Source organism: Protobothrops mucrosquamatus, unplaced genomic scaffold (assembly GCF_001527695.2).
Source record: "Protobothrops mucrosquamatus isolate PMUCROS unplaced genomic scaffold, P.Mucros_1.0 scaffold882, whole genome shotgun sequence".
Classification (NCBI taxonomy): Eukaryota; Metazoa; Chordata; class Lepidosauria; order Squamata; family Viperidae; genus Protobothrops; species Protobothrops mucrosquamatus.
In genome coordinates this window covers 154,754-178,501 of record NW_015387136.1, presented here as the reverse complement: position 1 = coordinate 178,501, position 23,748 = coordinate 154,754, and the positions used below count along the sequence as shown (strand labels likewise).

The window sequence follows — 23,748 nt, the reverse complement described above, 5'->3', positions numbered from 1 at the left end:
CCTAACCGGACCGCTCCGCAAGGGAAGTCAAGAGCCAGATCCATCAACAACAGAAGGGACGTGATTATCTGACCATTTCAGGACATAAAGGCCCTGAATCGAGAAGCCAGACTTCCAGCAGCCTCTCGTTCACACCAAGAACTGGACGATTCCCAACCCGAATCCTCCTTGGACACGGGCTGCGTTCTCACGACACCCCCACCCCAACCCACTTAAAGCACGTTTCAGCGAGGTAGAGCAGCGCATGGGACGGGACGGTACCCAGCGCCACGTGCAGCCCCACTTCCTCCACCCCGCCGCTTCCGCCCAGGAGAGCGCGCCTATCCCAGAGCCGCGCCTCGCCCGTTCCGCCTCCCCATTGGCTACCTTTCCTCCGCCCGCCTCCGAGAGAGGCNTCATTTTTGTCTATCGTATTTTATTGTTTTCGTGTTTTTCAATTGTAATTAGTTTCATTGAGCATTCAGGCAGCTTTTAAAATAATTCTCAAGGTTTGCAATGAACATTTCATGAGCGAATTTGGGGGGGAATGCTCCCACTCAGTCTAAACAGACTGTTACTTTATTTATCTATTGGATTTGTGCTGTGGCAATCAAAGACCCTCAATGGTTCACATGTATATTGATCAGGAAAGATGTTTGGCAAAAAAAAAAAAAAAAAGGCTAAAGTGAGAATGAAGAAATCAGATGATAGGATTTACCAGAGGGAATATTTAAAAATTAAACATCCGTTTGAATATGGTTAAAGAAATAGAAAGATTTTGGATATAAATGAAGATTAGTTTACGAGGGATGGACCCTTCAAGTAACATAGTATTTTTTTCTTTCTTTTTTTCATTTGTGTTTTGTTTTTTGACATGAGAAATATAAAAATGTTGGGATGGTTTATATACAAAAGAAATGTTTTCTCTTTTTTTTTTAAGATATGAGAAATGTAAAAAGTGTTGGGATGTCTCGTGTGAGAAAAAAGACTTAAATACTTAAGTGTAATCAATTCTGAGAAAATCTTAACCAGTCAGAATGTTTTGAATATTGTGAGGAAAACAAATTTAAATAAGAATCTTGTAAACAGGATCTATGACGAGGCAATCGAGATGATCAATTAGAAAAGAAGCTTTATATTGATGTGGTTATTATTTGCAGAAACGTGAGAAAAATGTCTATATTAATTGTCATTTATTTAAATAATAAGAACTGTATTAATTTAAGGTTGGCAAAAGAATATTACTGGAAGAAGAGAAAATCAAGCAAAGCCATGATATGGACTATAGAATTATAGAAATTCATTGTTGTTTTTTAAATATAAACCGAGACAACACGCTATTTACCAAATATTAAGGTGATTATGGTAAAAATCAATAAAACATATTTTAAAAAATAGTCCACATGTAACATGTAACTGACAGTTAGAGCAAATAACCAATGGAACAACCTTCCTCCAGAAGCTGTGAATGCTCCAACACTGGAAGTTTTTAAGAAGAGACTGGACAGCCATTTGTCTGAAATGGTGTAGGGTTTCCTGCCTGAGCAGGGGGTTGGACTTGATGACCTCCAAGGTCCCTTCCAACTTTATTATTATTATTATTATTATATCCTACCTTTATTACTTTTACAAATAATTCAAGATGGCGAAGATATTCAACACATCTCCCTTCTATTTTCCCAACAACAATCCTGTGAGGTAGGCTGGGCTGGGTTGGGCTGAGAGGGACTGGCCCAGCCACCCAGCTGGCTAGTTTCTATCCGTGGTAAAATATTGCATTTATTCGCATATCCAACAAGTAGGTATTTCCCAGTGATCTGTCATATTTCAGATTGTGAATTATTTAGGTTTATTATTATGAATGGTATTATTAGTTTGTGACTCCTGGGTGTTTTGACACACAGCGCCAAGAAAACTAAGCAAGCTGATCACTTCCACTGTTTTATATTTCACCCAAGTTACAAAGTCTCAAGATTATATATTTTTTTATGTGGGGTGTAGATCAGCGGTCCCCAACTTTTGCGGCCTCGCAAACGAGGAGAGGGGAACTGGGCAGCGCACGCAGTGGGCCAGCACACAAACGGAGTTTAACTTGTGTAAATAGTGGGCTGGTGCGACTTGCACAAGTTCACCTACATATGTGTGCGTGCATGCATGCCTACCGCTCATGCATGCCAGCCTGCCACTTGCAGGGCCCAGTTTCGAATAGGCCACGGCCCAATAATGGGCTGCAGCCTGGGGGGTTGGGGACCCCTGGTCTAAATGTAGCCCAATAAGCAAGGTGTGAATGCAGTTTATGGATCTATGCTGTTTTTCCTGCTCTGGGAGCCAAATACCAAAATCCCCACAGAAGGGCAAAGAAACCCTCCACAGTACTCAGGAAGATTTAATTTAATAATTTAACAAAGCTCCAGCTGTTACCCCTTCAGAGTACCGAATAACAGAGTCGGAATGGACCTCGGAGGTTGTCTAGTCCAACCACCTGCTCAGTCAGGAAACCCTGACTGACGATGCCCTTGACGTGATGGCCCGTTGCCTGGAGGCCGTACGGGTCTGGATGGGGAGAAACAGACTCAGGCTCAACCCTTCCAAGACCGAGTGGCTGTGGTTACCGGCGCCTCGGCATAGTCAGCTGACGCCATCGCTGACTATAGGGGGCGAAATTTTGGCCCCCTCAGAGAGGGCCCGCAACTTGGGAGTCCTCCTNCCCCCACCCCAACCCACTTAAAGCACGTTTCAGCGAGGTAGAGCAGCGCATGGGACGGGACGGTACCCAGCGCCACGTGCAGCCCCACTTCCTCCACCCCGCCGCTTCCGCCCAGGAGAGCGCGCCTATCCCAGAGCCGCGCCTCGCCCGTTCCGCCTCCCCATTGGCTACCTTTCCTCCGCCCGCCTCCGAGAGAGGCGCGGCCCCTGATAGGACGAGGCGGGGACGGCGCTCATTGGCTCGATGCGTGCCGTTCGGGAGAGCTCGAACGGCGGCCGTCCATCCTGCCGAGTGGGCGGGGCGTAAGGGCGCGCGGCCCCCGATTGGTCCGCGCGACCCAGCGGGGCGGGGCGAAGAGCGAAGATCTCACTCAACCTCCTTCTTTTCGGCTCAGGCGGAGACTCGAGCCAGGCGCTGGGAGCGTGAGGTGGGTTTTTTTTTTTCGCAGCAGCTGAACATCCGGACAACTCCGCCGCCATTATGGTGAAGCTCGCTAAGGTGAGGACGCGCGGCCTAGCCTGGGAGGAGGAGGGCGGCGGCGGAGGCCGCCTTTAAACAGCCAAGGCTGTTGATGGCGTTTGTGTGTGTGTGTGTGTGTTTGTGTGAGGGGGGAGGAAGGAGGGAGGGAGGGAGATGACAAGGGCGGGCAACTCAGGCGGCCTTAACGCGCTCGGCGGTTTCTAGGCCTCCCGCGCTCAATCCCTATAAAGAAAGCAGCGGTGACGAGGATCATTAGAAACGGTTGCAGCCCCCCCCTCTCTCTCCCTCCCTCCCTCGCGGTTGGGAAGCGCTTCTCGGGCGCCCACACGCGCTCGGCGGTGGAACGTTCGGCGGTTTCTAGGCGCCCTCGCGCGCCGTTATTGGCAGCGCGTGTGTGAGAGAGAGAGCGCGCCCGCGCGCCTGCCTGCCGGAGGACAGTTTCTAGGCGCCCGGGCTGCCTCGCGCCGCCCGAACGTCGCTCCGTTTGCGCGCGCAGGAGGGAGGAGCGAAAGGGAGAAAAAAAAAAAAAAAAAAGGACCTCCTTACGCCGGGCGCGCGAGAATCCTTCTTCCGCTCGCGCTCGGGCGCCCTTCGACCACGTGACACCAACTCCTTCCGACCGGCGCGGCGGGAGCACGTGAAAGGGGAGGGGGGAAAAAAATAACCGCGCTTCCCTTCCCTCGTGGAAATCCACGTGCGGCCTACCTGCCGGGCCCAGGCCGCGGCTGCTTGGCCCGGCTATGGATCGCCCCCGGCTGGGCCTCGGACCCCCCCCCCAATCTGCCTTCTTTAAGTAGGCCAGGCGGCCTCGGATGGCTGCCCACGAGGCCGAGAGAGGGAGATTGGCCGGGCCCGGCCTGGCTCCCAAGGCCTGCCGCCTCCTGGGGGGGTGGTCATAAAACGGACTGCTTGGGGGGCACCGAGGGTCTCGGGGTAGGCCAGCCTAGAATCCTCTGCTCGGTGCAAACTGTGGAACAGAGAAAGGGTTTTTCGGTATCTCTGACCAGGAAAGGCCTTTTCTGACGGTTGGGCAAAGCGTGTGCTCTGCCACACAACAGGCTGGTCGATTTACAGAGTGGGAAGGGACCTTGGGAGGTCTTCTAGTCCAACCCCCCTGCCCCAGCAGGAGACCCTATATCAGGGGTAGGCAACCTTGGCTCTTTTTATGACTGGTGGACTTCAACTCCCAGAATTCCTGAGCCAGCATGGCTCACCTTGGAAACTTCTCCCTTTCCCCTAAGCATGGCTGGCTCAGGAATTCTGGGAGTTGAAGTCCACGAGTCATAAAAGAGCCAAGGTGGCCTACCCCTGCCCTGTACCATTTCAGACAAGTGGCTTTCCAGTCTGTTCCCAAAAACCTCCAGGGATGGAGCACCCACAAGTTCTGGTGGCAAGTCGTTCCAGTGATTAATTGTTCTAACTGTCAGGAAATTTCTCCTTAGCTCCTTGCTTCTCCATTGCTTCTTTTCCTGCTTTCTGGTGCTTTGGAGGATAGCTTGACTCCCTCTTCTTTAGAGCAGCCCCTGAGATACTGGAAGGCTGATATGTCACCCACACTCCTCCTTTTCATTAAACTAGACATACCCAATTCCTGCAACGTTTTTTTAGCCCCCCTAATCAGTTTTGTTGCTTTTCTACGACCTCTAGTTCACCCCCACCTCCACTCAAACAGGAAATTCTCAGATGAATTTTATTAAAAACCCAATGTTGGAGCACTTGCAAGACTGCTCCCCAAGGAGGCTATTCCTTAACCACCCCCATATCACATAAACACCATTTGCTCAGTGGAACATACCTCATCTATCTTTACAAGAGTTCAACTCATTTAATTGAGAAATTCATTATATTGGCATGCAGGCTTTTCATCTCTGTTCACCACCCTGATACCGTCCAAATCTGGGACTCCTGAAGACTTCACCATGCTTGGATAGCAAAATGAGAGAGACAGAAGCCAATTTATTTAAATATAAATGAACTGCAAACCAGTTGAAATCTGTGTTGACCTTGGGATAGCTAAGCAGATGCTTCAGATGATATTTTTTAGATATGTGGAAGAGCAAACAGAAGCAGCTGTGGGGTGCAAATATTTGAATGTCCCTCTGTTGCCAATGTGGTCCTGGAAGAGGATGATTGTTTCACTAGGGTTTGTTTTTTTTTTCAAAAGGTGCCTTTTAAAAAGAAAAATGTCTTAAGAGATTGAAAACATAGGACTGGCCATTGGTGAAATTGCTCTCAGCACGCTGACACCCAGCCGTTTATCATTGAAATATGAAGCACTTAAGTGTGATTGAAAAAGATAACTTTAGTGCTTTGGATTTCAAGGATGAGGATGCCCAGCAACTAAAAACCTTGAAATATCCTTCAGAATAGTATGACAGATAAAACCTCTCTGCTTTTGAAAAGTACCTAGTCACTGCAGAGTGAAATTTTGATGGAAGACTAATTTGCGAACAAAATTCATTTGCCGTTTCAAATACTTACAAATAATGATGTGATATACATATACAGGTAGTCCTTATTCAGCAATTGTTCAAACTTCACAACAGCACTGAAAAAGAACCTTTTGGCTTGCTCGGGAGGCATTGAGTCAAGAAGAATTGTCTTGGGCCACATATAAAGTATATACTTGATGTATACAAACAATGTAGTGTTAAAAGCTTACAATTTTGTGGGGCTGCAGCTGTCCAGGGGTGCATGTGGCCCGTCGGGCTGGACCCGCCTATTCTAGATGGTGAGGGAAAAGAAGCCCTCACATATTTTTTTTGTTTTGCAGAATGTTAAAAACCAGCCTAAACAAAAGAAAATGACTACCCTTCCCCCGAAGGAAATTGATGACAGCGATGAAGAAGATTCATCTGAAGAAGAGGAGAGTAGTGAGGAGGAGGAGGTGAGAAATGTTGCGGCTTGGTGAGGAAGGTGATGCGCTAGGAGCAGAGATCCGGGTTCCAGTCCAGCTTCAGTTATGGAAGTTAATTGGGAGGCTTGCTGTCACTCCCCGTTCAACCTTCTGAAACCAGAGGGGTTGTTGTGGGGACAAAGAATAAGATGGAGTGCTCAGCTTTGAGCTTCCAGATCAGGGCTCTTCAAACTTGGCCCTTTGACTCGTGGACTTCAACTCCCAGAATTCCTCAGCCAGCCTCCATTTTGTTTGTTAGATTTAAGACCAGGGGTCTTCAAACTTGGCCCTTTGATGACTTGTGGACTTCAACTCCCAGAATTCCTCAGCCAGCCTCCATTTTGTTTGTTAGATTTAAGACAGGGGTCTTCAAACTTGGCCCTTTGATGACTGGCTGAGGAATTCTGGGAGTTGAAGTCCACGAGTCATCAAAGGGTCAAGTTTGAAGACCCCTGTTCCAGATGATCCTCGCCTGAGACCCATTTTACGTTACATTATACCACAGTTGTAATTGGTACGTGAACACACGTTTGAACCCCACTTGCACACAATCTGATAAAAGCAGGCTGATAGTCCTCAACCAGCCATCATAACAGAGATTGGAAATCTGGTCGTCCATCAAGGCACCCCAAATGGCCTGAAGTAATTTTCCTTTTCTTTTTTCTTGGTGTTTTTTTTTTTTAGGGGAGCCTGTTTCTTTGAACACGCACAAAAATGCTGTAACTACACCCCCCCCAAGTGAAATGTCACGTGACCACACTGTCCCAACAAACACTTGAGCTGAGCTATCACAACGAACACTAAAGCTGAGTTGCCCAGTGTGGTCACTGGATGGCAGGGGGTTCAGCCTGGTCATTTATAGTGGAGGGTTTTTTTTTTTGGGGGGGTGGCTTTTACTAGCCATATAAAGTCCCCATTCTGTGGCCATTGTAACTCCAAGCAGTTGTAAAACGAGGGGTGACAAGTCAAAGCATCTCGGGTAAATGAGAATATTCCGTTTTGAGAGCTCTTGGTGCGCTCTGAGCTTGATGGTTTTCCCGCAGACATTTTGTTACCCAAACTACGTGACATCAGGTGCTCAGACAGCACCCCCTCATTTCAACATCCTGCTTTATTAGCATTCCAGTTTTTATGCATAGCAGCTGTTCCCCATGCGAAATGACCGCCCTACAGCACTCTTTCCCTGCTCCTGTCATACTTTTTGACTTGAACCAATTGCTGAAAACTTTTTCCTTAGTGAGTTTTGTGTTTTACACTCCCTTGTCTTGTGGGCTGCCAAGATAGCCTTGCCTGTCGTAATGCGTTTCTCTCGCAGATGCTGGCTGCTAAGAAAGCAGCAGCCGTCCCAGCAAAAGCAGCTGTTCCCAACAAAAAGGCAGCAATTCCTGCGAAAAAGGCAGTAGCTGCCGCCCCGGCTAAGAAAGCAGCTGCCGCGCCTGCGAAAAAGGCCCCCGTCTCTGCCAAGGGAGCGAAAAACGGGAAGAATGCCAAGAAGGAAGAAAGCGAGGAGGAAGAGGACGACGACGAAGAGGAGGACGAGGATGAAGAAGATGATAGCGAGGAAGGTGAATTGCGGGGGGAGGTTTGTCTCGTTTTCGGCCCTATCCGGAGTCCCCTGCACTTTGAGCGATCGATAAATTTAAATAAATAAATGATAACGTCGCTATTCCTTAACATTTGGCAGCCCGAAACTGCGAGCTACACCTTTTGGAAAAGATCTTCCCTACAGTCCAGGTAGTCCTCGGCTTACGACCACCGTTGAGCCCCCAAATGTCTGTCGTTAAGTGAGACATTCGTTGAAAGTGAGTTTTGCCCCATTTTCACGACCTTCCTTGCCACCGTTGTTCAGCGAATCCGGCTTCCCCAGTGACTTGGCTTGTCAAGGTCACAAAGGGGGATCACGTGACCTTGGGACGCAGCAACGGTCATAAGTGTGAACAGTTGCCGAGCATCTGGATTTTGATCCCATCTTGGGGAATGCTTCAAAGATCATAACTGAAAAATAGTCATAAGTCATATTTTTAGTGCCATAACTTTGAATGGTTGTAAGTCGAGGACTTCCGGTACTAGTAATCTCAATAGGGGTCACCTTTTTTTCCCCCCCCTTACTCCAACTTTGTTCAGGAGAGTCCATTTATTAAATGTTAAGCTTTTGATTTTAAGATTTTAAGAACTGACCTAAGTAAACTGCTTGCCACAGATGAATCTGAGGAGGAGGCTGCTGTGCCAGTGAAAAAGCGGGGTGTCCCGGCCCCTCAGAAGAAGCCTGTCGCTCCCACCATCCTGAAACCGATGGACGAGGAGGAAGAGGAAGAGGATGATAGCGAAGAGGATGGTACGTCTCTGTTAAGAGAAGCGCAGCTCCCTGAGTCTTGAGTACTAGCTGGAAAAAGCACAGCGGATTCCGCAAGTTAAACTTAGGAAATGAAAGGGGGGGTTATCGTGAGGAGGAATAGCACATTCTTGTTACCGTGAGTAGGAAGGTTAAAAAAAATATCAGCACAGATGACGAGTTTTGGGACTTAATACTGATCTGGTGATGTCTCTTGTATGATCTGATGTGTTGATCCCATTCCTTAATCAAATTACAAAAGGGTAGATAGATGGAAAGAAAGAAAGAAGGGATGGATGGATGGGCAGATAGATAGATAGACACAGACAGAAATAGGATGGGTAGGTAGGTAGAGAGAAATAGGATGGATAGACAGACAGAAATAGGATGGGTAGGTAGGTAGAGAGAAATAGGATGGATAGACAGACAGACAGAAATAGGATGGATAGGTAGGTGGATGGATGGATGGATAGATAGGCAGATAGAGACAGACAGAAATAGGGTGGATAGATAGGTAAGTAGACGGGCGGACATAGATAGATAGATACAGATATAGGTATAGATAAACGGGCAGACACAGATAGGATGGATAGGTAGATAGATAGGTAGATAGATAGGTAGACAGAGATAGGGAGAAAGAATAGGTAGGTAGGTAGACGGGCAGACACAGAAATAGGATAGGTAGGTAGGTGGATGGATAGATGGATAGATAGATACGGACGGACGGACGGACGGATGGAGAGACAGGCAGATAGACAATAAATGATAGAGGTAGATAGATTAGATAGATAGATAGATAGATAGATAGATAGATAGATAGATAGATAGATAGATAGATAGATAGATAGACGGGCAGAGAAATAGGGTAGGTAGATAGATTAGATAACCTTTATTGTCATTTTCCCCCCTGTGGGCACAACGGCACACATTAAAAATGAAATTTAGTCACTTGCTCTCAAAGTGTACACATACATAACAGACATTTAAACACATACAACATATGTATAGACCAGGGGTAGGCTGGCTCAGGAACCTACACCCTTACATATAAGTAAGAGTAGCTTACTAAGAGTAGCTCTTAAAACTGCATTTTTCTTTTTAAACTGGAAGGGAATATTAGAACGCCAGTAGATGACCCTACAGGTAGCCTTTGACTCACATCAGCCATGACGGCCGCAGTGTCCCCGGGGTCACGCGATCGCCTTTTGCCACCTTAAGTCAACGGGGAAGCCCGATTTGCTTAACGGCTGTGGCGGGAAAGGGGGCCAAATGGGGCAAGACTCAACACCTCCCTCACTTAGCGACAGAAATTTTGAGCTCAGCTGTGCCCGTACGTCGAGGACTGCCTGGACGTTGTTCCGCTTACCTCGTTTGCGTCGACTAGGACCAGCCGAGCGTTTTCAGCAGGGGGGGGGATGGGTTCATTCAGGCAGAAGATGCCGGAGGGATTGGGAGGAGGGGGTTCCGGACAGTTTGTCTCGGGTGGGCCGCAGGAGTTGCTCAGCCCGGCCCTTTTCCTCACGGCTTCCTAACAGAGTCGGAGGACGAGCCCATGGAAGCCACCCCAGCCAAAGGAAAGAAGGCTGTGCCAGCGAAGGCAGCCCCGGCGAAGGCAGCCCCAGGAAAGGAGGAGTCTGAGGAAGAAGAGGAAGACTCCGAGGAAGAGGAGGAAGGGGATGAAGAGGACGACGACGAGGAGGACGACGACGACGAAGAGGAAGAAGGTGAGTCCGCCTGTCCCGTGGGTACGAGACCGGGTCTCCTTTTTTCACCCTGGGTCCCCAGAGCTGGAAAAATGATGAATCCTCGCTGAACTGATGTGATCCAAAATCACATATGAGCAAAACTTTAAGATAGTCAAGTCCTGATCCAGCACTACTTTCGGGGCCTTCTGTCTCGCCGGCCTTTTTTCCCCTGTGTGTCTGTGGTTGTCGTCGTTAACACGTTTGCCCTTTTACTCCCCAGAAGGTCTGCAAGGCATGCCTGGAAAACGAAAGAAGGAATTGGCCAAGCAGAAAGGCACCCCAGATGCCAAGAAGAAGAAAACAGAAGGTGACTGCCCCCTGTGGAAGAGCCACAGCGGACTTGCTAATAATGATCTCTCTCTCTTTCTTTCTCTCTTTCTCTTTCTCTCTCTCTCTCTCTCTCTGTCTCTGTCTCTCTCTCTCTCTCTCCCTCTCTCTCTCTCTCTTCCTCCCTCTCTTTCTCTCTGTCTCCCTCTCCCTCTCTCTCCATATCCCTTGACTTCAAATATTTCAGTCACCCCGTTTTTAACCTCCCTGGAAATCTCAAGCATACGTGATAAGATATTCTAGGTTTAGGACCAGCCCATAGCAAGAGAGTTAGAATGCAGCATTGCACGCTCATTCTGCTGACTGCCAGGAGTTCGATCCTCACCAGCTCAAGGTGGACTCAGCCTTCCCTCCTCCCGAGGTCGGTAAAATGAGGACCCAGGTTGTTGGGGCCAACAGGCTAAACCGTTTAGAGCAGGTTGATGCACACATGCCTGTGCATGCGCTCTCCCCCCCCACTCACGCTAGTGCCCGCAGCCCCGTTTGCACATGCCCGTGGCCGCGAAGGGCCGCTGGCGGGTGCGCATACGAGGCCGCTAGTGCTGCGCCAGTGCATGCGATCCCCTTTTGTGACCTTCCTGCAAGCAGAGTCAACGAAGGAAGCCAGGTTTGCTTCACTGTGATTCACTGAACTCTGGCCAGAATCGTAAAGTAAAATGGGACGTCACGAATTTCTCAGCGACATACATTCTAAGCTCGATTGTGGTCGTACGTCGAGGGCTACCTGTAGTTCAGCATTGCTATCCTGCTCTTCCCAGAAGTTGCACATTGAATGTATTAAATCTAGGGGTCTTCAAACTTGGCCCTTTTAGGACTGGTGGACTTCAACTCCCAGAATTCTGGGAGTTGAAGTCCACCAATCATCAAAGGGCCAAGTTTGAAGACCCCTGTCTTAAATCTAACAAACAAAATGGAGGCTGGCTGAGGAATTCTGGGAGTTGAAGTCCACCAGTCCTAAAAGGGCCAAGTTTGAAGACCCCTGTCTTAAATCTAACAAACAAAATGGAGGCTGGCTGAGGAATTCTGGGAGTTGAAGTCCCCCAGTCATCAAAGGGCCAAGTTTGAAGACCCCTGTCTTAAATAGGCCACGTAGCCAGGAACTGAGGAGTTTTTTTTAATTTCCGAGCTGTAAAGCTGAAAGTAGAATCTTTTCCACCAGGGCCGCCTGCTAATTAAGCAGCCTTTCCTGGGGATGATTGACCCAATGTCTTACTCTCCCCTTTGCCTGTGTAGAGCCTGCCTTCTCTCTCTTCATGAGTAACCTCAACGCCAGCAAGAACTTCGAAGAACTCAAGGCTGCCATCAGAGATTTCTTTGGCAAAAAGGACCTTCAAGTCCAGGAAGTCAGAATTGGCAATTCCAAGTAAGAACTTCATTGAGTTGGAAGGACCAACTTCCATACGAAGAACGGCTGCGGGATTTGGGTTTGGCTAGTCTAAAGAAAAGAAGAAATAGGGGCGACATGATAGCAGTCTTCCAGTATTTGGGGGGGGTGTGCCAATTTATTCTCCAAAGCATCAGAGGGCAGGACGAGAAACAATGGTTGTTACCTTAATTTGCTTGAACTTGGATGGCAGTGGGCCCTGAGAAAGCATCCCCTTTGTGTGCTTAATTCTTGTTTTTCCCAAGACTGAAAATTCTTCCTCTGTTAACGCAGGAAGTTTGGCTACGTAGATTTCTCCACTGAAGCCGAGCTGGATAAAGCACTCAAATTAAATGGGAAAAAACTGATGGGCTTGGAAACAAAACTAGAAAAGGCAAAGAGCAAGGAGAGCCTTTGGGAGAATAAAAAAGGTGAGTAACGGTCGCGTTCGCGTATTTTGTCTGGCAGCACTTTAATATACAACACGGGCACGGGGCAGTAATTAAGCCTGTTTGGGGTGGCAATTAAGGCACCAGGCGAGAAACTGGGAGAACTTGAGTTCTAGTCCTGCCTTAGGAACTCAGCTGGATGACCTTAAGCCACATCACCTAGGAAGGAGTAGGCAAGGGCAACCTCTTCTGAAAAACCTCGTCAGGAGCTATCCAGGCAGTTGCTAGGAGTCAAAATATTGACTCAAGGGTGCGTGTACAACAGAGACACACGCAAGACTAGTTAAGCATGAAATACTCCACCAAAGTTCCTTCCCTTGTGTACCAGGTCAGAGTTGAAATTCAGCTCTCAAAAGAACAGGAAAATGTATGCACCAGGCTGGAAAATTTATCTTTCCAGCCCAGCGATGACTATTGACTATCGAAGACTCGGCACTTCTTGGGTCCGTCTCTGTCGTCCCTAATAGGTACCCACAAAGTCGACTTCAAGACATAAATAAATAAAAAAAACACCGGTCCAAAAATAAAATTATTCACCGCCAAAACTAATTGGCCAACCGGTCGGCACACTTACTTTTGCCGTTTTCCTTTATCGCATTATAACATTACACACCCTTTTTTTTTCTCCCAGAGAGAGAAGCCAGGACCATTTTTGTGAAGAACTTGGCTTACAGCGTCACCCAGGATGAACTGCATGGCGTATTTGAGGACGCCGTCGAAGTCAGGCTGGTGTCCAAGGATGGGAATAGCAAAGGGTACGTTACTCTTCAGAAGACCGATATATATTTTTTATTTCTTTGTAACAAGGTTGGTGCCGCTTTCCTTTTTAAACCGCTGAAAGGCATTCCGCCGTTGTAATCCCATCCATTTAATGGGGAAAGTCTTTGTTTTTGAAGTCTCCATGTAGATGTAATTATTTTGGAGCTCCTGGGTCCATTCTAAAGACTAACTTGCAAACACAAGCTAGAAGATAAAACAGTGCCACCTAGCAAATTGTACCAAAATAAACATTTAATGTATTTATTTAGCATATGGCCTAGAGCAGGGGTAGGCAACCTTGGCTCTTTTATGACTCGTGGACTTCAACTCCCAGAATTCCCGAGCCAGCCATGCTGAGGGGAAAGGGAGAGGTTTCCAAGCTGAGCCATGCTGGCTCAGGAATTCTGGGAGTTGAAGTCCACGAGTCATGAAGGGGCCATAGTTCCCCCATGCTGGCTGAGGAATTCTGGGAGTTGAAGTCCACGAGTCATGAAGGGGCCATAGTTCCCCCATGCTGGCTGAGGAATTCTGGGAGTTGAACTCCACGAGTCATGAAGGGGCCATAGTTCCCCCATGCTGGCTGAGGAATTCTGGGAGTTGAAGTCCACCAGTCATAAAAGAGCCAAGGTTGCCTACCCCTGGCCTAGAGCATATAAATAACAGTAATACAATTACATAGAACAAACACATCATAATGACCGTGAGCATACTATTTTTATACATCAGTCAAAACGCACCAAATCCTTTACGTTCTTTGACACATAATATTCAATTGTAAAATTTTATGTAACTAAGTATTCTTATCTTATTCACAAGATATATAATTATAGATCCGGTTTTACTGGTTTTTTTATTATTAGCCCTTTTAGGGGGATTTTTTAGTCTGATGTCTAACTATTAGCTTAATATGCCAAGTCTGAAGTGACAGCATGATTGACAGCTTCTCTAGGAAGCTAGCTAGAAATACAGGTAATCCTTGACTTCTAACAGTTCATTTAGCGACCGTTCAAAGTGAACGATGACGCTGAAAAAAGTGACCTCTCCCTGTTTTTCACACTGATAACCTTTCTAGCGTCCCCAACGATCACATGACCAAAATTCAAACACTTGGCAACTGACCGGTATTTATGACGGTTCCAGTGTTCCCCAGGGCTCGGCATAAGTCAAGGACTATCTGTATTTCTCTGTATATATTTGCAGAGGCGACTTAAAAAGAATTTCCTTTCGATGAGATGGGTGGCAAATAAGTTTCATAAAACGAACAAATACCGTATATAAAGCTTTTAAGACATGTGGACTTCAACTCCCAGAATTCCCCAGCCAGCTTAGCTGGCTGGGGAATTCTGGGAGTTGAAGTCCACATGTCTTAAAAGTTGTCCAGGTTGAGAAACTTAGGTCCATTACTGTGTCCCAAAGTCATTTGATCCCCTTTTACGACCTTTTGACCAGCAAAGTTAGTGGGGGAAGCCATTTTCACTTAACAGCCATGTTACTAACGTATCAGCGTTAAGTGATCCACTTAACAACTCTGCCAAGGAAGGTCACAAAGGGGCGCAAACTTCCCTTAACAAAGGTCTCGCTTAGCCACAGAAATTTTCGGCCTGACCTTGTCGTAATTCGAGGACTACCCGTACGGGCAGCTTTAAGTGGCTTGTTTAAAACACGGCTTCCCCAAGCAAACCTCAGCTAAAAGCTGTAACTAACGCTTGCCTTCCAGGATCGCCTACATCGAATTTAAAAGCGAGGCCGATGCCGAGAAAGCCTTGGAGAAGCAGGGGGTAGAGATCGACGGCCGCCCCATCGTGCTTGACTACGTAGGTGAGAAGAGCCAGCAGGAGGGCCGGAAACCCAGCAAGGGAACCCCGTCAGGTAAGAGGCCCAGGTGAATCCGCTCCAGGTGACGAAAGGGGAGGCTTGTAATTTAGCCATCTATCATTTGCTAGAAAGAATAAACTCATTTCTAATATAACTTGCTTGACAAGATAATCTTCAACATATGAAAAGAGAAGAGAAGAGAGAAAGAATAGAATAAAGAATAGAATAGCAAATAGAATAGAAAATGAATAGAAGAGAAAGAAGAGAAGAGAGTAAAGACAGAATAGAATAGAAGAGAGAAAGGATAGAAGAGAATATAGAATAGAATAGAAGCTGGAAGGGACTTTGGAGGTCTTCTAGTCCAGCCCCCTGCTCAAGCAAGAGAACCTACACCATCTCAGACAGGTGACTGTCCAGTCTCTTCTTAAAAACCTCCAGTGATGGGAGCACCCACGATTTCTGGAGGCAACTTCTGTTCCACTGGTTAATTGTCCTCCCTGTCAGGAAGTTTCTCCTTAATTCCAGGTTGCATTTAGACCTTTGCAGGTCTGCAGTGCCCCAAAGTAAGATCAAAATGAGCGGTTAAACTGCAATGTTGCAGGCAAATTCTGCCCATGGCCTGGAGTTTGATCCTGACTGACTCAAGGTTGACTCAGCTTTCCATCCATTCAATCAATCAATCAATCAGAATAGAGCTGGAAGGGACCATGGAGGTCTTCTAGTCCAGCCCCCTGCTCAAGCAGGAGACCCTATACAATTTGAAATGAGGCTCTTAAGAACTTTCAGTATTGCAGCATGCACAACTTCTGAAGGCCAGCTGTTCCACTGGTTAATTGTCCTCCCTGTCAGGAAGTTTCTCCTTAATTCCAGGTTGCATTTAGACCGTTGCAGGCCTGTAGTGCCAAAGTAAGATCAAAATGAGCGGTTAAACTGCAATGTTGGCAGGCAAATTCTGCCCATGGCCTGGAGTTTGATCCCGACTGACTCAAGGTTGACTCAGCTTTCTATCCATCCAATCAATCAATCAATCAGAATAGAGCTGGAAGGGACCATGGAGGTCTTCTAGTCCAGCCCCCTGCTCAAGCAGGAGAACCTATCCCATCTCAGACAAGTGACTGTCCAGTCTCTTCTTAAAAACCTCCAGTGATGGAGCGCCCACGATTTCTGGTGGCAAGCTGTTCCACTGGTTAATTGTCCTCACTGTCAGGAAGTTTCTCCTTAATTCCAGGTTGCTTCTCTCCTTGAGTAGTTTCCTTCCGTTGCTTCTTGTCCTGCCTTCTGATGATGCTTCAAAGAATAGCTTGACCCCCTCTTCTTTGTGGCAGCCCCTCAAATACTGGAAGGCTGCTATCTTGTCACCCCCTAGTCCCCCTTTTCTTTAGACTAGCCATTCCCAAATCCTGCAACTGTTCTTCGTATGTTTTTGTCCCCAGGCCATGGATCATCTGAGTTACTCTTTTTTTTTTCCCCCTCCAAAGTCTCAACATCTTTTTTGTGATGTGGGGACCAAAACTGGATGCCGTATTCCAGGTGTGGCCTTCCTAAGGCTTTATAAAGCGGTACTAATACTTCACATGATTTTGATTCTGTGCCTCTGTTTATAATAAAAACCAAGGATTGTATTAGCTTTTTTGGCTGCTGCAACACACGGCTGGCTCCTGTTTAAGGGATTGTCCACCTGGTCGGTAAAATGAGGACCCAGATGGTTTGGGGGCAACGTGCAAAAAACAACGCTTCTCGTTTTTAATTGCCCAAAGAGTGCTGTAATTTAGCCCTATAAGCCTAAATACTATTGTTATTGCTAAAAGCAGCTTCACTTAGCAACCCCTTTGCTTAACAACCGAGTTGCCCCTTCCAGTTGTGGTCTCTAAATGAGGATTGGCCCGTATTCTTGGAACGCAATTACTCAGCGAAGTGTGTGGTTGGTTTTTTTGGCGCAGGGGGAGAATCGAAGACGCTGGTGGTGAACAACCTCTCCTACGATGCCACCGAAGAAAGCCTTCAAGAGGTCTTTGAGAAAGCCTCCGCCATCAGGATCCCCCAGAACAACCAGGGAAGACCCAAAGGGTGAGTAGGAGCCGAGACACGAGGGCCCCAAGAGGGGAGGGGAGAGGAGAGAAGGCTTGAGACAGCTCGCACTCGCCTCGTGGCGTTCCTCTGGTGACTTCGTCCTTCTCTTGGGGTCAGGTATGCCTTTGTCGACTTCGCCACGGCTGAGGAGGCCAAGGAAGCCATGAACTCCTGCAACAACACAGAGATCGAAGGCCGCACCATCCGATTAGAATTCAGCAACTCGGGGGGACAGAGCAGAAGTGCAAACACTAAAGGAGGCTTTAGTCGTAAGTAGAGCCTGGCTACCTACCTGGAGCATTAACCAGGGCCCGGTTAATGCTGATCCTAGAAGCGCGGGGGGCTTAAAGCAGGGGTCCCCCCAACCTTTTGGGCACCAGGGACCGGTTCCTTGGAGAGAGGTTTTCCCGCGGACAGGAGGGTGTGTGGTTTTGTGTGCTGCCTGTGTCCTGGTTCCGACAGGTGAAACTCTTCAAAGAACTTTGAGGCATGGTTTACCTTAAAGCAGTGTTTCTCAACCTTGACAATTTTAAGGAATTCTGGGAGTTGAAGTCCATATGCCTTAAAATTGTCAAGGTTGAGAAACACTGCCTTAAAGAATCTTTATTGGAGTAGCATAGCTAAAGCCAAAATCTGAATTCCCCTCCCCTGAACACATAGTATCAAAGCACAATTCCCTCCTCCAGTTGACTGTCATAAATCACATTCTCCAATTAGTTTGAAATGCAGGCTCTCCCTCCTGTTCTCCAGCCCGCCAATTCTTATCCTCTCTTATTTCAAGCTCTAATTCACCCACTAGTACAATATTGTTATGTCTAACTCCCACCACATTCCTCCTCCTCCCCCCCCCAGCACCATCTAATTCTAAAAGTAAAGCATCAGAAAGAAAAAGGCTGCATCTTCATAGGTTGTCAAAGCAAGAACCTCCAATGTTAGCAGCGTTGACAGCCTGCATCCCACTGATGGGGCTTTGTTTCTTTGTGCGGACCGGTTGCTGGCATGCCGCCAGTCCACGGACGGGGGGTTGGGGACCCGAGTCCTGCCACCGTGTGGCGGAGTGAGCTCCTGTTCTCTGCTCCAGCTCCTGCCAGCCTAGCAATTCAAAAACAATAACAACAACAATAATAATAAAGTTGGAAGGGACCTTGGAGGTCATCTAATCCAACCCCTTGCTCAGGCAGGAAACCCTACAGGAAGTCCTAGACTTAGGACCACAAATGAGCCCAAAACTTCCATTGCTAGGTGAGACAGTTGATAAGTGACAGTTTCCCCCCTTTGACGACCTTTCTCAGTTGTTCAGTGACTCACTGCAGTTGTTAAGTTGGTGACACAGTTAATAAGTGAACCTGGCTTTTACCTGCGCTGATTCCCCCCCCCCCCCGGCCTTTTCTCTCGTCCTTCAGAGCAAAGCAAAACCCTCTTTGTCAAAGGCCTGTCCGAGGACACCACCGAAGAGACCCTGAGAGAGTCGTTTGACAGCTGCATCGGTGCGAGAATAGTGACCGACCGGGACACCGGCTCCTCCAAAGGGTAGGTGCAACAGGGACGCGCGGGGGGTGCCGTCCTTCAAACGCTCAATTCCCACTCCGCCGAAAGGCGTTTGTAGTCCGGCTTCGGACAGAGACGGCTTTTCCTTCTCAATGAGCTCCATCCTGCGGTGAACTTGAGTGGCAGGCCATGGATTCGCACGAGAAGAAGAGCAGAAACCCCCAGCCCTGACCCTGAGCTTCTCCCAACTCTTTTGGGGCGGGATTCGCCATCACGGCTACGGGACAACGTGCGCACCAGGGGCCTCTCGCCAAATGGAAATTCAGATATAGCGACAGCTGAGCTTTTGGAGTGGGAGACGCTTCAGGGGTGGGGGAAAAATTCTCTGTTTTTCTCCAGTCTTCTCCAGAATGGGCAGCTTGCAGGTCTCTCTCTCTTCCTCTTTCCTCTCTCTCTCCCCTCTCTTTCTCTTTTTTCTCTCTTCTCTCTCCTTTCTCGCCTCTCTTTTTTCTCTTTCCACTTTCTTCTCTCTCTCCTCTCTCCTTTTCTCTTTTCTTCTCTTCTCTTCTCTTCTCCTCTTTATCTTCTCTTTTCCCTCTTTCTCTTTTCTCTCCTCTCTCTTTCTCTCCTCTTTCTCTTCTCTCTCTCTTCTTTTCTCTTTTATCTCTCTTTTCTCCTCTTTCTCTCTTTTCTCTTTTCTCTCTTTTCTCTCTCTCTCGTCTCTCTTCTTCACCACATCTCTTTTCTCCTCTTTTCTCTCTTTTCCCTCTCTTTTTTCTCCTCTCTCTCTCTTTCTCTTCTCTTTCTCTTTTATCTCCTCTCTCTTTTCTCCTCTTTCTTCTCTTTTCTCTCTCTCTTTTCTCCTCTTTCTTCTCTTTTCTCTCTCTCTTTTCTCTCTTTTCTGTCTTCTCTCTCTCGTCTCTTCTTCACCACATCTCTCTTTCTCTTCTCTTTCCTCTCCTCTCTCTTTCTCTCCTCTCTCTCTCCTCTTTTCTCTTTTTTCTGTCTTCTCTCGTCTCTCTCTTCTTCACCACACATATCAAAAGAGGTCGAGAACTAGTTTGTATCTCATGTGGGTCTCCTGCCAGAAGGAGCTGTGCGCTGGCTCCTCCGCAGCCAGGGAGGGAAGAGAAGGAAGGGGGCCTTTCTTGACTCACTTCTGGAGTCAGCTCCAGCTCAAGACTACCAGAACATTAGCCAGTTCATTTTGCAGCAGTGCAGAACTTTCTTGGGGGGGGGGGGGGGGGGGCAGGGACAGTTTTGTATCCATGCTTTAGGTCAGCTGCCAACTACAAGGATTGGGGGGGGGAAGCAAGGGGGAAGAGGGAAGGGAATGCTGTCTGTCTCCAAGACTGTGCTTCCAGGTCACCCAGCATACCAGCTGCATCCTGTCCTGTGCTGGGACTGGCCATTAGGAAAACACCCTGGGGCGTGGGTGGGAGTGGGCAGTGGGAGGTAGCTAGGGGAGGGAAAAGCGGAAGCCTGGATTTCCGCACTCGGTTCCCGCTGTGCGCTCCTCCTGCAAAATCCACTTGTAATAAAACTGAGGCTTCCTCAGCAAACGTGGAGCCCAACCTCGTCTCTGCTTAGAGGTTTTTAAGTGGTGGCAGGTCAGGATGCTTTCTCTCCCCGTGCTTTCTGGAGAGAAACCTGCGACGGGGCGTCCTGGACTTAACGACCGCAGTGCAGCCCAAAAGTGAGTTTTTTTGCCCCCGTTTTACGACTTTCCTCGCCCCGTTTGTTAAACGAATTGCCGCAGTTAAATCACATGGTCGTTAAGGGAATCTGGCTCCCCCCCCTTGCCTTTGCTTGTCAGAAGGTCACAAAAGGGATCCCGTGACCCCCAAGGGGACACTGCGACTGTCGTAAATGCGAGTCGGTTGCCAAGCCTCTGAATGTTGATCACGGGACCCTGCCACGGTCGTTAAGTGAAACACAAGTCCGCTTTTTCTCAGGGCCATTGCAACTTCGAAACGGTCGCTCAACGGAAGCGTGTTGCAAGTCAGGGACTTCCCCTGTATTAGGGCCGATCTGTTCCCCTTGGTCTCGGCGGGTGCTGGCTTTCTGAGGCGCTTCAGCGGAACGGCCAGGCCACCTGGTCTTCGCGTCTCTCTCCGCTCTGACCGTTCCCTGCTTGTGACGGTTTCTCTCTCTCTTACACACACACAGATTTGGCTTTGTGGACTTCAGCTCCCCGGAAGACGCCAAGGCAGCCAAGGAAGCCATGGAGGACGGAGAGATCGACGGGAACAGGGTGACCCTCGACTTTGCCAAGCCCAAAGGCGGGACCCCTCGTGGGGGCGGCGGCGGAGGAGGTGGCTTCGGACGTGGCGGCAGAGGAGGGGGACGTGGCGGCCGAGGTGGATTCGGGGGCCGAGGAGGAGGCAGAGGAGGCTTCGGAGGTGAGTAGTCCAGACTAGTACGGTTGAGTGGCAGGTAGTCCTCCACCTGCAAAACCCTTCATTGAGCGACGGAAAAAGATGACTTGGAAACCGGTCCCTGTCCTTCGCAACCGTCGTGGCACCCCCGTGGTCACCTGATCAAAACGGGGGCCATTTGGTTGCCAGCCTATACCGTGTTTCCCAGGTCGTCTTCTTCCTCCTCCTTCTTCTCCTTTTCCTCCTCTTTTTCTTCTTCTTCTTCTTCCTCTTCCTTCTCCTCCTCTTCTTCCTCTTCTTCTTCCTCTCCTTCCTCCTCCTCCTCCTTCTTCTTCTTCTTCTTCTTCTTCTTCTTCTTTTTCTCCTTTTTCTCCTTTTTCTCCTTTTTCTTCTCCTCATTATTATGGTTTCTAGGTCAGTGGGGAAAGCTATATTCAGTTTAATGACTGCCTGATTCACAGTTGCAGTGATCTGCTTAACAACGGTGGCAAAAAAGAGCCAATGGATATTTGGGCTGCAGAAGAAAAACAATTGCAACCAGCCTGCCTTCCACTGAGGGCCTCTATGGGTCAGAAAGAGGGCAGTGAAAATAGCTACAGGCCCCTCAACTCCTAGGACAGGGGTAGGCAACCTTGGCCCTTTTATGACTCGTGGACTTCAACTCCCAGAATTCCTGAGCCAGCCAGACTGAGGGGAAAGGGAGGGATTTCCAAGCTGAGCCATGCTGGCTCAGGAATTCTGGGAGTTGAAGTCTATGAGTCATGAAGGGGCCAAAGTTTCCCCCATGCTGGCTGAGGAATTCTGGGAGTTGAAGTCCACCAGTCATGAAGGGGCCATAGTTCCCCCATGCTGGCTCAGGAATTCTGGGGGTTGAAGTCCACAAGTCATAAAAGGGCCAAGGTTGCCTACCCCTGTCCTAGGCATTAAATGTTTTAACTTCTCCCCTCTGGATGCCGCTATAAGGCATCGCCTGCCAAAGCAGATATCTAGTTTTTCCCCCCAGGCCATCACTCTACTAAGCACCTAATTCCCACAGCACTTGTTTTATGTCTAAGGATATTTATCCATGGAGTAGGGCTGTAATTACTATTATCCTTCTCGTCTTTCCTATTACCTTCTATTGGTATCTTGCGATTATATCGCCTTTGTTGTTTGTGTGTACGCTGAGAGCTTCTGCACTGGAGACAAATCCCTTGTGTGTCTAATTCAGACTTGGCCAATAAACAATGTTCTGTTCTATTCCATTCCATTCTATTTGCTATTCTATAATATTCTGTTCTATTTTGTATTCTATTCTGTTCTATAATATTCTATTCCATTCTATTCTGTAATGTTCTGTTCTTTTCTATTCTATCCCCTTCTATTTGCAATTCTATTCTTCTGTTTGTATTTATTCTACTCTTTCTGCTCTATTCTTTTCTGTTTTTTTTCTCTTTTCTACTCTACTCTTTCTATTCTGTTACTACATTCCAATGGGCCCAATTCACTTCGCCGCCGCTTTGCTTAGCGGCGGAAATTTTGTATTTCCCCCCCCCCCCCGCTGTGGTCCCAATTCGAGGCCCGTCTGTGGCTTTGAAGCTTGTCCGAACACCCACAAGCCCTTCTTCCTTTTCCCCCCCCCCTTCCAGGCAGAGGCGGTGGCGGCTTCAGGGGCGGCCGAGGTGGCGGCGGTGGCGATCACAAGCCCCAAGGGAAGAAGATCAAGTTTGACGACTGAGCGGCGTGCTTTCCTCCGCATCCGAAAGGACTCTGGGGTTTTTGATTCTGTCACCTTGACATGACAGAGCCTTCTGAGGACATTCCAAGACACGTCTGCAGTCCCCGAGGGGGGGGGCTTCCCCGGAGGCCTCCCCCCCCTCAGCAAAGAAACAGCCAAGCGACTGCCTGGCACGCGCATAAGAACTTTTTTAGAAAAACAAAACAAACAAACAAAAAGCCACAAGAAATGTGGGAGTTGTGTCCATGTATTTCCCTGAATTTATAACGTTTTTTCCCCATGTACAAAATTTAACTTCCCGATGCATTTCTGTAGGCTTTTTCTCTTTGTATTTTTGTTTTTTTGTTTTTTTTCTTCTCCCTCCCTCCCCCCTTGCTGTAAAAAAATGCAAAATGTTTTATCATTTGTGTCACGGCAACCTGTCTAGGACAGATTAAAGGGCCTAAGTGGATGCTCGTGCGTTTCCAGTGCCTAATGTTGTGTGTGAAGCAGTGGAGTTGGGATATCGGGTGTCCCCTGGCTTGCGTGATTTCAGCTCGGCGTCTTGGAGGCGATTTTAAACAAACCGGTGCGGTGCAGTCACGTTAGACCTACCTTGAATTTACTCAGGGTGGACGTTGGGCTCTAATAAAGGAGGATCTTTGTAACTCAGGGTTGAAATGAGGGGTCCTTGGTGTTCTCTGAGCTGGGTGGTTTTCTTGCAGACGTTTCATGACCCAACTAGGTTACATTGTCAGTGCTAGAAAGGAGAAGGAAGACTATAGGATCCTTGGTGCTCTCTGAGCTGGGTGGTGTTCTTGCAGACGTTTCATGACCCAACTAGGTTACATCATCAGTGCTTGAAGGGAGGAGGAGGGAAAACTATGGGGTCCTTGATGCTCTGAGCTGGGTGGTTTTCTTGCAGACGTTTGATGACCCAACTAGGTTACATCATCAGTGCTAGAAGGGAGGAGAAGGAAGACTCAGGGGTCCTTGGTGCTCTCTGAGCTGGGTGGTTTTCTTGCAGACGTTTGATGACCCAACTAGGTTACATCATCAGTGCTAGAAGGGAGGAGAAGGAAGACTATAGGGTCCTTGGTGCTCTGTGAGCTTGGTGATTTTCTTGCAGACGTTTCATGACCCAACTAGGTTATATCGTCAGCGTTAGAAGGGGGGAGGAGAAGGAAGACTATGGGGTCCTTGATGCTCTCTGAGCTGGGTGGCTTTCTTGCAGACATTTTATTGCCCAACTAAGTAACCATCA

The 23,748-nt window shown here is 48.1% G+C and overlaps 1 protein-coding gene across 1 annotated transcript; it reads left to right on the top strand.

The window, feature by feature from the left end:
- Window positions 1–3,060: 3,060 nt before the first annotated feature.
- NCL (nucleolin) lies at window positions 3,061–22,956 on the top strand. The gene is made up of 15 exons (XM_015819281.1): window positions 3,061–3,184; window positions 5,940–6,053; window positions 7,378–7,627; window positions 8,263–8,397; window positions 9,930–10,118; window positions 10,360–10,446; window positions 11,700–11,829; window positions 12,124–12,260; window positions 12,910–13,033; window positions 14,755–14,906; window positions 16,793–16,919; window positions 17,040–17,191; window positions 18,326–18,452; window positions 20,580–20,812; window positions 22,417–22,956. Exons 1-15 carry the CDS (start codon window positions 3,167–3,169, stop codon window positions 22,503–22,505), a joined length of 2,064 nt encoding a protein of 687 aa, XP_015674767.1. The 5' UTR covers window positions 3,061–3,166; the 3' UTR covers window positions 22,506–22,956.
- The last annotated feature ends 792 nt before the right edge of the window (window positions 22,957–23,748 follow it).

Bases quoted from the DNA above. Each gene is read 5' to 3' on its own strand.
- NCL (XM_015819281.1), top strand. The intron at 14,907-16,792 runs GTAAGAGGCCCA...TTTTTGGCGCAG, and splicing joins CAGCAAGGGAACCCCGTCAG to GGGGAGAATCGAAGACGCTG. The intron at 16,920-17,039 runs GTGAGTAGGAGC...TCTTGGGGTCAG, and splicing joins AACCAGGGAAGACCCAAAGG to GTATGCCTTTGTCGACTTCG.